The sequence below is a fragment of the Pyricularia oryzae genome, chromosome 2 (assembly GCF_000002495.2).
Source record: "Pyricularia oryzae 70-15 chromosome 2, whole genome shotgun sequence".
In the NCBI taxonomy this organism is placed as follows: Eukaryota; Fungi; Ascomycota; class Sordariomycetes; order Magnaporthales; family Pyriculariaceae; genus Pyricularia; species Pyricularia oryzae.
This window is the reverse complement of record NC_017850.1, coordinates 6748487-6763658: the sequence shown is the minus strand read 5'-3', so window position 1 is coordinate 6763658 and position 15172 is coordinate 6748487. Positions and strand designations below refer to the sequence as shown.

Sequence of the window (15172 nt, the reverse complement as noted above, 5' to 3'; positions counted from 1 at the left end):
CCCATTATTCTGGCCCTACAAATGCCATGGTGGTCATGCATTACCTATCATGTAGTTCGACAATTGGCATTAATATTTATATGGTATTATTACGGCACCTAGGTAGTTTCCCTCCACAGGGATTTTTGCCATTCGGACGTTTGGCTCCATGATGTCGTACATGTTACCGTCGGGCTGGTCCGGTTAATGCAGACTTCCAATGACGTCAGATCCCACATCAATAGCCCACAGCTGAGTTCTCAGCTTGGGCAGCATTGTTCGGTAGACAGCTCGGTAGCTCCCTGTTCGTCCAATCCAGAGCATTTTTCATACCTACCTACCTACTAGGTACCTACCTCTACCTACCTTACCGACCTACCCCTGTCAATGTAATGCTACCTTTCATGTCGTGGCTTTTTCCGCCTTGGACTTAGCTCCCAATATCGAGTTCGGACGTCGCGTTTGTTTCATTTGCGCTCAACTTACGCTTATTCCCGAAAGCAACAATTGAATACATCTCATTCTCTATCACACAATACGACATGAGACGATTGACAGTGACAACTCTTGTTCAACAACTCTGGTTCGGCTAATTCCTCGATATATTGTGCATTGTTGGTGGGTATTTTGCTTCTTTGTCTTTCAGGTTCGTTATATTACATAATTGAGGTTTCAAAGACATTTGGACAATAACTTCAAGGCAAACAAACACTTGGTCGCTGTGCCGACAACACTGTTACACATTGTGAGCTTTGTGATTGGTGCGCTTTGTTCCCACTTGCTTCATTGTTCAAAATGCTTTGTGTTGTTGCAATCCATAAATCGACTTGTTGTCGAGGTGTCTCTCAGCCTTACAAGACCGGGCATGTATATAAAATATAAATATTCGTCATCCATTATCAGATCACTACCTACTCTCATCCTCATACCCAAATCACATCAAACCAACAATAACCACAGGTGAGTCAACTAAAACCCCTACACAGAAGACCAAAAAAAGTCCCAGTGACGCGCTTCAAGTTTAGGCTTCAGTATATTTCAACCCTTTTTCCAACCGATCTCATTATCATCCTCACCCATCATGTGTACCATCTCAAGCTCAACCGCTACTCAGCACACCCAGCGCGATGCTGACGGTGACGTTCAGATGATGGATGCATATCCCCCTGTCCAGCTCCAGGTGGATACGGACGAAGACGAGAGGATCTCCAACGCCTCCACCCTCATCGAGAACCACGATTGTGAGGTGGACGCAGACGGAGATGTCGAGATGACAGACGCCCATGCGCTCGATCGAGACGACGAGGACAAGGAAGAGAAGATCAAAAGTAGCAGCAGCACCACCTCCAGCAGCGCGTCTTCTTCCGTTGGCAGGATCACGGACGTCGACTCGGTCAAGCAAATTGAGCGATGGGCCGAGACGAACTCGGTCCCGAACGCCGCACTAACCAAGCCCTCCGCCGTCAAGTCGGTTAGCATCAACGTTGGTCTTCTCAGAGTCCAGTACGATGCCGAGGAGGGACACGTCGACATCCAGGGTTACTAACGCCAACGCGATATCCAGAATATGGCCTGCGTAGCGCTTTTTCCCTCCAAAGGTGAGTTTAAAGCAACTTGACATGTATCGTTGCAGCTAATTGTGATGCAAAGAACCCGGCGTTCTAGGTAAGAATAAAAAAAACATCCTTAGTACTTTCCTGGCCAATCATAATGTGATCCCCTCTTCGTATTTTGCGTATTTGCAGTGACTAAGGTCTAGCTCTTGACTAGTCCAGTACCCGAGCACCCAGCAAGCCAACCATCCCTAAACCTGCCCCCAGTTTACTTTGTATACAGATGAGACCTGGATAGCAAGATCAGATCGATCAGGCGCGAACTACCCGATGGCAGCGCTTGAGCACATTGGTCAAAAGTCCCGCCAACCTTCACCGATTCCCTCCTCAACCGCCTCACATCATGAGAACTGGCTCCCATCATCAAGTTCATCCGATCCCTCCAAAGGGTTTGCTTGAGTTCCCACAATCGAGGGTTCAAAGTCCCTCACGCGACGTCTAACTCAGAATCAGACCAACCCACAGTGTTGGGACGAACCGCTTCATCCGGCTTCTCGGGTTTGGAAACACGTACTAAGCCCTGGAGGGCAATAGACACGAGTCGAAGAAATGTTTACCAACTCTTTCTCTGTCAGGTAACATGGTCCTTTTAGCCTCCACCTCGCCGAAGCGCAACGCGATTATTCATCCCCCGGCTTTGCCTGCTTCCCTGGTCTTGCCATCAACTAGCCAGTAGAGTCCGCGCGACGCACTAGGGGTGCCGGATATCTACAGTAAATGATCTGGAATCCTGTGCTGAGCGGCCAAGTCCGTACTTCCATTCCAGTTCTCACTATTGACAGACAGGGATGTGCCGTATCATAGTAGGAACAACAAAAAAGGCAGGTTGTGTAGCCGCAACGCTATGGGATTGACAGGAATTCAATCCCGACACCACTCCGATCTGAGGAAATGTCTTTGACAGAATCGAGAAAGAATAGGCGCGTGCGTGAAGCCACACACTCTTTCCCAGGATGAGGAAGCCTAAATTTAAGCTAGCGAGCCATGCCGTGCTAGACTAGTATGACCTAAAAAATAAAATAAAAGCAAAATGAGGACATAAGGGCAAGCGCTAGCCCCGATCCTCAAAGCTATGTCGATTGCCAAGAACCAAGGTCCTTAAAAGATCTTGTGCTAAAACAGTGGAGGTATCTTAGAGTTGTTTACGGCGTGTAAAAGGATAATATGAACAAAAATGAGACAGAAAACTGAAAATAAACCAAGGAGTATATATCTAGAACCCGCTTATGCACAAACATAAAAGAAAAACCAGACGTACCAATGAATCATTATATGAGAACATTGTTGAGCAGCGCCATGCTGCTAGGTAGGTAGCCAAGAAAGAGAGACAAGTCCACGGTCCAAGTATCAATCCAAGTAGAGAAGTCTGTAGCTTCCGCAGTCCGCTTCACCCCAAGCACGACAACCAAGGTAAATGAGAATTATGCGCCCGTGTGTATGATATGTTCGACAAAGGATATAACGCTTAACGGCACCAGACAAGAATCGCACTTCCCATCCACCTTCCTTGGTCACGCATGTTCGGCTGTGCTCAAGCTCCCTGATTTGTGATGCTTCTTGTCCCTGACCTTCAACGTTGGTGTATGTTCCTCTCCTCTCACTATCCCGATACAAGAAATATGTACTGAAAATCAGCCAAGGAGTAAAACGCCGTTATGAGAATGCCTCAAAATAGACATGATGCTCAAGCTGTATGCAAACAAGAAAATCGTAGCGTCTGAACGCACCAAAACGAATGGCAAATGATCGCCATGAGCATCTTTTTCTTTTTTTTTATCGTCCCGAGAATACCGCCCTGCGCCATTGTAATGTAGACATGTATGAATATAAGCGAACGACAATGACCATTCCAATGCTATGAAAACCCGACCCACCCAGACTTTTAAAGAAATCGACACCTAACCAAGAGTATGTATAGACAGTAGAGGACATATATAGGTTGAGTCAAGGAAATAAAACTTCAAAGTCGCTAACGTAGGGCTACCGAGGGCCTTCCCACTGCAAGCCATTCGGTTCTGGGACCGATGACAAGTCTGCCATCGGGGGAATGCCGGGTGCTACTTCTGGCATCCAATACAAGGCATCTTCGGTGAACGCAGCACCGATTGGGCCTGCAGCAGCGAGGCCGCCATCATCAAGCGGAGTTTCAATGTACTTGGGGCCATTGAGACCGCCTTCTTGGCTGCTCTTGGGAACCTCATTTGTGTAGTCGGGAATCTCGTAAGCTGACAAACCAGTGCCAGTGCTACCGGCTCCCAGGAGCCCGGTAGCTCCATAGGTACCCATGGCGACTGCATTGCCGAAGCCGCTCGATATGTCATAATCATCAGCTGATGGTCCCATAAAATCTTCGACTTCAGACACATCGCCGGAAGTGGTTGTTGCCAGCGTGGGAGCCTGGTCAGAGCCATTAAAGTCGAATCCGCTTGCGCTGCTGTAGCCCCCGTGCGCATCGTAGCTGGACGGGGTGAACTTGTCGCGGACGGGGTCGGCGTAAAAGTCCAGGCTGTCCCATTGGCTCCATTCGATCTGAGGCTGCAAGCCGGCGCTGAAGCATGCTGGCTCGTAATCCAGGCTTGCGCTGAATAGGGCGTCGCAAGGGGTACTTTGCGAAGCCTGGGAAGCGTAGCTCGGATATTGAATTACCGATAAGTCCAGTGGCCTTAATGAAGAGTTCAGCTGCGTGAAGCTGGAAGGAACCCCGCCGCTTGCCAGTAATGGAGAAGCCGTTTCCGACTTGACTTTGCGAGAAGTATCGACACTGTCGGTCAGAACGGTAGTATCGCGAATGCCATCACTTGCGCTCTGGAGTGAGTTTACGCGTTTCAGTGGGTACGGTTCGCATTTGGACGAGGCCTTTGCGTGCCTGTAAGTAGGCCTGTGCTTGCCATTTTCATCGAAGCTGAGCTTGCCGTCCGAGTGTATCGTGTTCGCCCTTCTCCTGACACGCGGAGTGCCCTTGACACTAGGAGCCTTGCTCGAGGTCCTTGAGGCACATTTCTCGGGTTCGTCCGAGTCGGATTCTGGGACGGGATCAAGCAACGGTGGATCCTTCTTATGCGAACAGGAACAACGACCGCCATGGTTGCAGCAGCAGCTGTCTGTGACAAGAAAATCGAACCTGTTAGCTCAGCCAGCCATACAAGCAGACAACCCCAGGGGCCAAACGGGAAGACACGCACCCCTATGACCCTCTAATGTTGGCTGCAAGTGGGCGCATTTGTGTGTCTTCTCTCCACAGTCGCATTTGACGTGGGATGCTCGAGACTTTCGCATAGAACGGCAATGCTGACATTGCGATACGGGGCGACCTTTCTTGTTGATGTGCTGGAGCGGCCGTTCTGCAACCGGTGGGCGTGGCTTTCGTTAGCGTTTGGTTTGGGGATCTCTGTGGCACCGCACGGCATGCTCGGGACGATGTTCCATTTGCGCCGACGCGCGCGAATGAGAGCGCTAGGTGATGGGGGTACATTTCACAAATATTCCATGGCTGCAGGTAAGATAAGGGGGGAGGGGTGCGTTTGTTTGAGGTAGGCAGGGTGGGCGCGACGGATTTGGAGAGTCAGGGTAATTTGGAGAAGCCGGGAGATTCTGGCGCATAATGTGCCTCAACTCACCCGAATGCTGGCAGTTGCTGACCCGGTGACCGCGAACACAGGCCTCGCAAGCCCACTTCTCGCCGTCGATAATCATTTTGTCTGATAGCAAAAATAAAACGGGAGCCGGTCTTGATTGTTTTGCTGCAGAGAATTTGAAGCTGTACAATCCAAGGAAGCGCTTTCAAGATCGTGCTGATGAGGTTGCAGATACAGCAATGGTAGGCGCGATCGCAGTAAATTTGGTATTTCGTAGTCGAATCTGTGTCGACGGAATCGTTTTGGCTGCGCAGGCGTTGTCGCGTCGCGTATGGGATCAGATGTGAAGGTGTACCAAAGAGATTGAGCAGAGTCGTCGGCGTTCTGCAGCAATTTCAAAGGTGGCGTGCAGGTAGCATGCGGTTGGAGCCCCAGCTGCACATTGAATTGTCGCTTGGTTCTCGGAGGTGGGGGTGATGATGGCGAGGATTGGGGCGGAATCCAAGTTGGAAAGGGACAAAGAAGCACGCGGGGGGAGAAAGGAGACGCTGGCCAGCTCTTCAAAAAGACATGATGCTGTCGGGTTGCGCTGCTAAGCAAAACAAAAAAAAAATAAAGCCGCGAACTGGGTATGAGGACTGATGCCTCAGTTGCTGTAAAAGAAGCCTTCGGTTGATGCGACGGCCGATTGATGTGGAAGACAGAACCGAGTGGGCGAACCACAGACAGGGAAGTGGAGAACTTTACTTCCTTGTTCTGAGACTTAGGGTTTTGCTATCTCAGCAGGTCGTAAAACTGAGGCTCCCGTCGCTCAGTCAGGAGGTGGCGGTTGACAGAATTGCAAGGTGTCGCGTCGAAACCCGCCTGTGCTCTCAATTTGTTGTCTGATGGGGTAGTAGTAATAATGTGTTTGCCCTGCGGTGCGTGCGGACCTGTCGCGGGCAGGTTGCAGCGTGGTACAGTGATAGTAGATGAGGGGCTCGAGACGGCCGGGGTAGCAGAGTTATCAATCGCAATTGCAGCAACCGCAGGTTACTTTTGTGTTGTCCGCAGTCGGCTTCGGCAGCACGGGCGAACAGGTTTGGAGTCCGGTGATTGAAGGCTGACCTACCAGTAACGCAGCAAGAAGTAATTGCGTAAAACTGGAGAATAAAAAATCAAAACGGGATGGATAAAAAAAAATAAAAATAAAAATCCGAGGGGCAAGCTAGCCAGGCACAGGCAAAAGTGTTCCAAGCGCCCCCGGGGTGTGTGTCGGATTGGCTGTCCCTGCCTCAAAAGTGCGGAATCTTGATTGCGGCGACACCAGGAGAGGATCCACTCGAGTGACTGGGTCTGTAGGTCGGCAAAATGGTAATTGGCAGCAGCAGCTTGACTCGCCTCACGGTCCGATTGTCCCTGAGCGATTCGGCAAGCCGGGCTTGCGGCTCGCTGAAAGGTTTGGCGACTGCTGACAAGCCAGAAAAAAAGACAGAAAATGGGGTAGAGCAAAAGGCTAAGGAGGACACCCCGGAACGGCGATGGTGTGTAAGTGTTCTAGGTAGGTGCTAAAAATTGGTTTGATGTTTGTGACAAACCGCTGCAATAAGCCTATGGGTGGTTTCGAGTGTTTGCGAAAAAGAAACGAGAAAGTGATGGAAAAGGAGGAATTGTTGGTGGAAAATGACCGGCCAAAAGAGGTATGCTTGCGCAGTTCTTTTGCTCGTACCAAGAAGTGGGATTTTTTTCTTGGAAAAAAGAAATGAAAGGCGGATGAGGGTGCACAGCTCGATCTCGGCTTGGTTTCAATGAAAATTTTTTATCCCCTTTGGTCAAGAGGCCGTGACGTCGAGCTCGTGGGCGGCAGGATAACAAAAATGGACGTTTCTCAGGCTGGTCTGACTCTGCCCGCGGAGGGCTAGACTACCTAGACTAGGTACCCGCGGGGAGGATCGTCACAGCCCGGCATCTCAGAAGTAGAACCGGTTTTGGGCTGAACCGAGGCGGGAAGGCGGGCAAAAACAGGTGGGTTGTTGGATAGACTTGGTTCGATGAGGAATAGGTAGACAAGGGGGGGGAGAGCTAGAAGAGAAGGGAGCAGGACAAGTTCTTTTTAAAACCACCAGGAGGCATGTGATATACAAAAGCTACGAGTAACCGCGATACACCGTGAATGGCGTGCGTGTTCACCTACAAGTACATGCCTACCTACCTACCAATCTAGGCACTTATAAAGGGGAAAGTCATGTTAGGTAGGTAGGTATGCAATGCAGTCTACAGTAAGTATCTACCAGTAGGAGTACACCTAGGCTAGTGAGAAACGAACGCATGGTGACAGGCACGGGATGCGTGGGATGGATGGAATCGAAGGAATGGAACAGTCCTCGGAATTGGGAACCCCCCAGCATCGCGTCCCATCCATGGAAACAGAGCCGAGTGCCATCCCATGCCAAGCCTCTTGTTCGCTTGCATTCAAGGCTGGCTGGAAAACTGGGGGTGGTTTGTGTTCAACGCCTTGTCTTCACGCTACTCAATACAAGGCGGGTACATCCGGGTCTAAGAGAACACGGCGGTTGGGGTTTGTCCCGCCCAAGTACGCCATCGTGTGCAGCCGCGTGACTTTACTTTCTGTGCCTGGCGGCTACGAAGTACATTGATCTTCAATATCCAGCCAGTGGTAGTCGGTACCGTGGCGTTTGTGCCTGGGATATTTGGTTCATGTGCAACAATCTGAGGCTGGATTGACCAAGTAATTGATTCCAGTTGTACACTGAAATCTGCCAAGCCGTTTTGTCCGACAACCGCCGGTGTTTCCCGACTCCAAGTAGGGGGAATGACTATTGTTGGTGGTGTACAGTAAAAGTCCAGAGTCAGAAAGTGTGTGTGGATGCTTTGAGAATTTTCTTCCAACGGAAATGGTGAGGTATACGAGAGAGAGAGAGAGAGAGAGAGAGAGAGAGAGAGAGCAAATACTGTGATCGGTACAAGCCGGACCGTCAATCTATTCAACTGTGCATCATTCATAACTTCGCCTACTTTCGACAAGTGCAAACGCACTGCAACCCCCGGGGTCGGCCGAGGACTTGCCCAATTCGAAAAGTTCCGATGCGCCAGCTCTGATGGCGATGACGGTCTAATGGTTGCCCACGTGCCACTATAACAGACATCCAACTGCAAAAATTATTTTCTTTATCAGCCAGGCTTGTCCTATACCAGTTTAGCAAACCCGTCACATTCCCATTATCATCCCTCCATTTCGTAAAATGTTCTTTTGTTTAATTCGCATATCAAAGAGCATTTGCAAGCACGGTAACCATATCACCGGGATATTGCCATGTCATCATTCTTATTCACCCCCGTGCACCCGTAACGTCGGCTATCGTGCCCTCCTCGAATCCACCGTGGGGCTAATTCTGCCAGTCAATTGGTGCGCTGCAGCCCATAAACTGCAGGTCACTCCATCTGGCAACACTTCTCCACTGAAGGGTGGGGTGTGTCGGTGGTGCATTTGCGGCAGGGACATCTCCGTCACGATTTCTGCCATCAAAGCCAGCCAAGCCAAGTCCTGCGCCTAGGCTTTCTTGGGGGTGGAAAAGCTGCACAAGAAAAAAAGAACCCACTGGCACGCAGTAAGGGTACAATATTTTTCCCTTTTACCCCCACCATCAATCACATCATCAATGGGAAACCCTTGAAAGCTGGACCAGACCCCTCCATCTATCAGCCCGCCAAAGCCCACACTGACTGCTATGGGTTGCAACCATGCTGCCCCCCAATTGGTGTTTCAGAGAAGGGAAAGGTGTTTTTTTTTTCTCCATCTCCGACCGAACCAGGGCCGATTAACTCCCCTGTCAAGTTGACTTCTCCAACAAAACAACTCCAATCTGGCATAGTCTAGACTAGACTCCATACCACCCAATCCCACCCATAGGTACATACCGAGGCGCGGGCTCAGAGCACCAAGAGGTTATGTTGTACGAAGTATGTACTCCGCTTGCATCTGCCAGCAGCTGTCATCCGATTTAAAAATGGCGGGCGTACAGACGAACTGGTCAATGATTCCCGTTCCCCTCACGTTCCTTCTCGTTCATATGCGCCAGGAAATTTGCTGCGAAATGACGCCGAGGCGCTCTCAATCCCGACAATCGCGGGGACATGCAGCGGTACGACTTACCCCTAACAGCAAATTTTTGACGAAGTACGAAGTAGTAATGCCGTCGGTTTCCTTGCAAACGCCCCCGTCGGGCCCGTTATCGACTAGAACTGGCCAACCCAAATCCCCACCCAAGCCACCCAACATGACTCTGTGTGAACGTCCAATGACAGCGAGTCTGCCGTGAGCCAACCATCAGCCATGGGCGCTGTTGCGGGTTGGGGGAGAGGGGAAGGCAGTGCTAGGGGCCTGATTCGATATATGGGATTAAACCAATATCAGCAGACCAGTCGCAATGCTGTCGTGTGGTTGTAATCCCATATCAGTGCGGTGAGCCCATCCAATGCAGGCTCATAGGTATGAATCCCTGGGGATATCATGGCGTTGCGAACGTGGGGGGTTGAGCCAACTGCCGAGACATGTCGATTCTGTTCTCCATGGGAAACTGCGGTATGTCAGTTGACAACTATCGAGGTCGAGGCTCGCGATTGCTTTATGGGTAACTCGCACAAACTCGTGACCGTCAATCTTTGCTATAAAGCGCCTCGCGTACATCTTCTGCTACCGATGCCAGTGAGCCAAGTGTCCGTCTGCAAGCCGCATCGTCATGTTCATAAACATGCATGCGACGCTATCAACATTGATTTGCAGGGCCGAGATTTCCTAAGAATGGGGAAGATACAAAATCTCTAAAGTCACGGTAACACTCAACTTACTTTGGTCGTATTCGACCAAAGGACTGCATAGTGCAGTGGGATGTGCTGGACTTCAGTCTTGTGGCGTTCTGGGGGCAGCCCAATAAGTGCCGTGAAGCCATAATCCTGTCTATTCTGCACCCAACTAAACAGGTCGGCAGTAATACCACAGATGACTGGAGAAACATGCCACCATATTGCTAGTCTATTATAATGGCACAGCAAGGGCTACGAGAAGAAATAAAATGCCAATACCCGAGATCCCCGACAGTCTTCACCGCTCCAACAGCCTATAGAACCATCCAGCAAGACAGCGCCGGGACCGTCACTCGCACTTACACATAGTGAGGCGGCGATTGACGAGGCGCGGAGACTAACTCTGTCCACAAGCCAGAGTCCAGACACACCAGGACAAGGGCAACCAGGCGCCCCGGCGGCGGCGGTTTCACATTGCTTCACAAGAATTGCTCTGCCTCGCGTGCCAAGCCTTACACAAGTACCACGTTCCATCAAGCTCACAGACGACAGCAGTGCACTGCCAAGGCTGAGAAGGAGGGCCAAAACACAAAATAAACTGGTTCAGAGCCCTCGAAATTTCACACTCCTTTGTGAGAGTTGCGTATATCATTGCGAGGACCGGGGGGTTCTGTGACGGAGCTTTTGCATGTCTGTTGGATCTGAGGGGTGACAAGAAGAGGGTGGGCAGACAAGACGGTTTTGTGACGGCTATCTAATAGTCCATGGGTTGTTGGCTCCGTCTCGCCCGTATCCCTTCTATCGTGCTTCTAGAAAATTTAATCTATCTGTGAAAAGCCCTACCGGGGTTGGGATTTACCGGACAAGTTCAGCCGTGAGCACTAGCTCCCTGGAGGCTGAATTCCACCCCCACGTCGCTGTGCTGACATGCTATTTGTCCACACTATTTAGCCAGAAGACAAAACAGTTGGACACACATCTTGGTCATCCTTGGGTGGTATCGTGTTGGATCCTTCGGTTTTCCCAGCCCCCGCGAGTTATACCAGGTTGCCAACCTTTACGAGTTTCTAGCTTTATTTTCCCCCTTTGATGGGACTCAGCTCTTCCTCCTTATCAATCGGATTTATATGCATATGTGAACAGTTATGCTACCCGCCCCATCGACCAACGAATGAAAGCTAACACCTTTACATACTAGAACTAGGTCTAGTCCAGTTTCTCGTCACGCAACCAAGTCGCCGATCCGCATCCGTGTGACGCCTTTTTTTTGTCTCCTCACTCTCCGGCCGCCATAGCTGCCTTGCATTGCTCACATGAGATCCTAACCCACTCACCCGATGGTTTATTTCCGAGTCTATAATACATAAAGTGTGGGACATGTCAGTCTTCAGCTTCAGGCGCCATGTCCGCCACTCTTCATAAAAAACATAAATTTAATCCCCTGGTAATCAATGAAAAGAGCATCAGCTGTCAAACAGAAAGCTGCAAAAAGGCAATGCTACTGGAACCAAGGACGCCACTTGCCCCCGTTCCCTGTTCCCCGTTCCCCGTTTCTCGTGGCTTTCTTGATTAGTCCTGTGTTCGGTGACAGACTGGGAAAGGCTAGGATTTCGATTGCAGCGATGGGAGGGGGAAAGGCGCATCTTGCAAATCAGGACATGGTTATGTACGTAAAAAAAAAAAGGCCGACTTTTTTTTTTTTTTTTTTTTTTTTTTTTTTTTTTTTACTTCGTATAACGTGTTTGTTATCCTCGACACATTTGGTGAGTTGCGCAGAGGGAGCACAAAGAGTCTTGCACATTGCAACATTCACAAAAGCGAAGGTAATGCAAACTGTGCCATCAGTTTCACCGTTTGGACAACCAGTCACAAGGCGCAGTATTGAGGTTAGGCAGCAAAATATATGAAAATGAAGGATCGCTAGGAGGGATAAAAATAGTAGACAAGTTCTCAGAATTAGCGCGCAAAAATTATACCGCAAGAATCAAAGGAAATTATTGAATATCAATTCGAATACTGGGTATTAATCTTGGTTGTCCGATTCCGACGCCCCAAACCAGAAAGGCCCACTCCATTATGTATATAATTTCAAACAGGGAGGAAAATTGAGAAGTGCTCAGCACCTGGCGACTACTGCCGCCCACCGCGATGTGAAGACCTCGGACCATGCATACCGCCCCGGTCGGTCTGCATCCGTCTACTTATGGCCTTGGACGAAACACCTGCGCCGATCTCAATGTCCGGTTCCTCAACCACCATGCCTGTCGAGATGGGCTTGCCACCGGTGCCGCCGAATGGCGCTGTGAGCATCCACTTCTTGTCCGCCTCGGTTAGCCTATGAATAGGGATGACACTGATGCCCTTGGCATAGTCGCTGCAGTCTCGTGGGCCAAAACCAACGCCCCAGCGTGTCCTGAGGTGGTGGTCAGGGCTTCGATACTCCATCATGCCGTCTTTGGCAGCTTCCGCATCCTTGCGCGTCAGCATCTTCACGAAGCCGTGGCGCTTGTCCCGGTTGACAATGCAAGTCTGAACTTCGCCAAAGTTGCTGAAGATGCTACGGAGCTCGCTTTCGGAGCACGTCACGCCTCCAATAAATAGTGTTCTGCTCAAAACTGTAGTTGCGAAGAATTTTTAGACAAAAGTCGAGAGGAAACGGGGCCAAGGATACGAGCTTGATAAGGAACATTTCTTACCTCTGATGTTGTTTTCAGGAAGCGAAGGGTCAAACTCAATGTAACGCTCTGATGGCCTGCGGGAAATTCCGGTCCGTCCCTGAGGTGAACGCTGACGATAATCCGAGTGGCTATCCCTGCCACCGTTGTCCCGATCATCCGGCCTAGCTCCGTAGCCTTGATCCCAGCGATTACGGCCCGGGGAACGCGAACGGGAACGTCCCCTGTATCCTCCAGGCGACCTCGGGCGATCTCTATCATGTGATTCAGAAGGCCGGTTCATGTTTGCATTCCAAGCTCCTGCACCATAGCCTCCGGCTCCAGTTGGGGGCGGGAATTGCGGAGGAGCAGCAGGGTTGTTCTGACCAGCACCAGTTGTAAGCTGCTGTACAATAGCGGTGACCATATCAGGTGCAATGCCTTGGGACAGTAGCGTCTGAATCAGAAGCACTTGTTGCGCAGCAACATTAGGGTCGGCCTGTGGCACAGGGGCCGCTGGAAAACCGCTCTGTTGACTACTGGCAGCAGGGGCAGGTGGCATGTACGGAGGAACCGGCGGCATTGCGCCATACTGTCCAGGAAACTGAAAGGGCAGAGCAGGTGGTGCAGCTACGGGCGGCTGCTGCGTGGTTGGAAAGCTGAAAGGCATGGCACCAGGAGCACCTTGGGCCTGACCTGCCGCAGCGGCAAGCGCTTGAGGCAACAAATTGCTACTTGTGGCCGGCGCTGCCGCCGGTGCAACATACGGGGCGGGTGCGGATGTCGCCGCTGGGGCCGCAATACTAGGATTACTTGAAGCAGCCGATGCATTCTGACGAGCAAGATTTGCCAGCGTCTCCATGATGTCAGGAATAGCTGGTGGTGGAGCAGGGGCTACTGAGCTGGAGGTCTTCATCATGGCAGCAAAAGCCCCAGGAGGTGGACTACCTGGAGGAGTCGTTGAGACCCCTGAAGCTCGCAAAGTGCTGGTTAGTAAACTCGGCGGCGACGAGAGCATGCGGTAGGCAACCCGGTCAGATCCTGAGTAAGGCCTCGACTTACTTGGCGCGTCCAGCTTGGTCTTCCAACCCTCCAACATAACTGTCGGGAAAGTTTGTCCCTTTTCCCAAATGTCGACTAGTTTACGTATTTTTTCCTGAAAGTAGCAGAAGGGTCCTTAATGTTAGGCTAGATCAATCTACGATTGTTGCGAATACAGAGGGGGAATGCGTAAAGTAGGGGGGTAGGGAGGAAGCAAGAAAGGGATGATGAAGACGTAAAGATTTGTGCAGAGCATTTGTGGAGTAGACAGTCAACAGGGCGGTATGCTCTTGTCATCTTGTGGTCACAGGCTCAAAGGCTAGTGGGCGACATCTACAAGCGTGTCCTGGACGACTGGCTACTGAATGCGTCTTCTCCATGTATGTTGCGTTTCGCTGCGTTGCGTTGCGTACCTTTTGATCATCTGGAGCAGAACCCAGAATGTCGTTCATGAACGAGGGCATCAACTCGGTCACTCTATGCACGCCAGCGGCAAAAGTGCCGTCCTCGGCCGCGCTGCTGATTGCTTGGCCTGTTTGCCTGGCCTGTTCCATCCATTTTCGTGTTACAGAGTCTACGACGTAGAGAACACCGAGCTTATGGGTTCCGGGTGTACGCTTGAAATGCGTAAAGAGCTTCTGGATCAGGACCGACTCGGACTAAAGAGGGCGGACAAAATATAATGAAGTGGTTAGTTCTGGGCATCATGCGGTCGGTTCTACGGATCAGTTAAATCAGTTTCTCCAGGCTTACCTTGACGTTTCCGACGCACAGCGCCGTGATCTCTTTGATCTTTGAGCCAGATACTCCAGGCGGTTTGAGGGCCTGCATGGCCATGAGGCTCGCCTCCAAATCTGCTACGGGCGACGCCATCTTTGCTTGATTGCGCTGCTCAAGTCGCGTGGCGTGTCTGTCTCCTACGCCGTTTCCAAGCGTAAAGTTACGACGGAAAATTCACGCGCACCGCAGATCACTGATCCAAAATTATACGATGGCGACGATTACGATAATACCGCTCCTACGTTACGACGTTTTCGCGACGAGTGGATGTCGTTTGTCGGGGGAGGAGAATGATTTTCTATGCTCCGGGGTTGGAAATGCAGTGGCGATGGGGAACGAGTTGGGGATTATGGGAAGCGTGACAGGTTAAAAAGTAGATTGTCCGGGTCCAACCCACGGATCGCTGCCCTTGGCCCCGCCTTCCTAGGTAAAATTTCAACACTGTCTTTACACGTGACATATCACGAGCCGGATCACGAGATAGATTACGGAGCCCAGCCACTTTACTTTGTGGATTCATACTAGTAAAAAGATTGAACCCGGTCTATTCCCGGGTGGATGCCTCGGGTCGGAAAGTTAAGGTGTCCGTCGTTTCCAGCCTCAAAGAGAAAGGATAACGTTAGCCCCTCATAATTCTTCAAAGCAAGTTTACATAGTATATGGCCTAATTCAATCTAGTTTTAGTAGGAGTTATGCGTCGATAAGCCTTCGCGACGCCAATTGACCC

At 50.7% G+C, this 15172-nt stretch overlaps 5 protein-coding genes across 5 annotated transcripts; 2 read left to right on the top strand and 3 right to left on the bottom strand.

The window, feature by feature from the left end:
* The first annotated feature begins 415 nt into the window (after nucleotides 1-415).
* On the top strand, nucleotides 416-2463 carry MGG_07206 (uncharacterized protein). Its single transcript, XM_003715369.1, has one exon. The coding sequence runs from the start codon at nucleotides 1061-1063 to the stop codon at nucleotides 1523-1525; it is 465 nt and encodes a 154-aa protein (XP_003715417.1). The 5' UTR covers nucleotides 416-1060; the 3' UTR covers nucleotides 1526-2463.
* Nucleotides 2068-6887, bottom strand: MGG_07205 (uncharacterized protein). The gene is made up of 3 exons (XM_003715368.1): nucleotides 5210-6887; nucleotides 4775-4933; nucleotides 2068-4693 (listed from the first exon to the last, which is right to left on the bottom strand). Exons 1-3 carry the CDS (start codon nucleotides 5283-5285, stop codon nucleotides 3573-3575), a joined length of 1356 nt encoding a protein of 451 aa, XP_003715416.1. The 5' UTR covers nucleotides 5286-6887; the 3' UTR covers nucleotides 2068-3572.
* On the top strand, nucleotides 6518-8283 carry MGG_15879 (uncharacterized protein; the record flags this gene model as incomplete). Its single annotated transcript, XM_003715367.1, has 6 exons — nucleotides 6518-6694; nucleotides 6757-6846; nucleotides 7083-7171; nucleotides 7485-7794; nucleotides 7932-8002; nucleotides 8193-8283. 6 exons carry the CDS (start codon nucleotides 6518-6520, stop codon nucleotides 8281-8283), a joined length of 828 nt encoding a protein of 275 aa, XP_003715415.1.
* A 1539-nt stretch (nucleotides 8284-9822) lies between these two features.
* MGG_15878 (uncharacterized protein) lies at nucleotides 9823-10958 on the bottom strand (the record flags this gene model as incomplete). The annotated part of the gene is made up of 5 exons (XM_003715366.1): nucleotides 9823-9930; nucleotides 10016-10199; nucleotides 10250-10284; nucleotides 10334-10538; nucleotides 10948-10958. The coding sequence occupies 5 exons, from the start codon at nucleotides 10956-10958 to the stop codon at nucleotides 9823-9825; spliced, it is 543 nt and encodes a 180-aa protein (XP_003715414.1).
* An 884-nt stretch (nucleotides 10959-11842) lies between these two features.
* Nucleotides 11843-14822, bottom strand: MGG_07203 (uncharacterized protein). Its single transcript, XM_003715365.1, has 5 exons — nucleotides 14419-14822; nucleotides 14079-14324; nucleotides 13687-13780; nucleotides 12667-13593; nucleotides 11843-12585 (listed from the first exon to the last, which is right to left on the bottom strand). The coding sequence occupies exons 1-5, from the start codon at nucleotides 14536-14538 to the stop codon at nucleotides 12101-12103; spliced, it is 1872 nt and encodes a 623-aa protein (XP_003715413.1). The 5' UTR covers nucleotides 14539-14822; the 3' UTR covers nucleotides 11843-12100.
* Nucleotides 14823-15172: the final 350 nt, after the last annotated feature.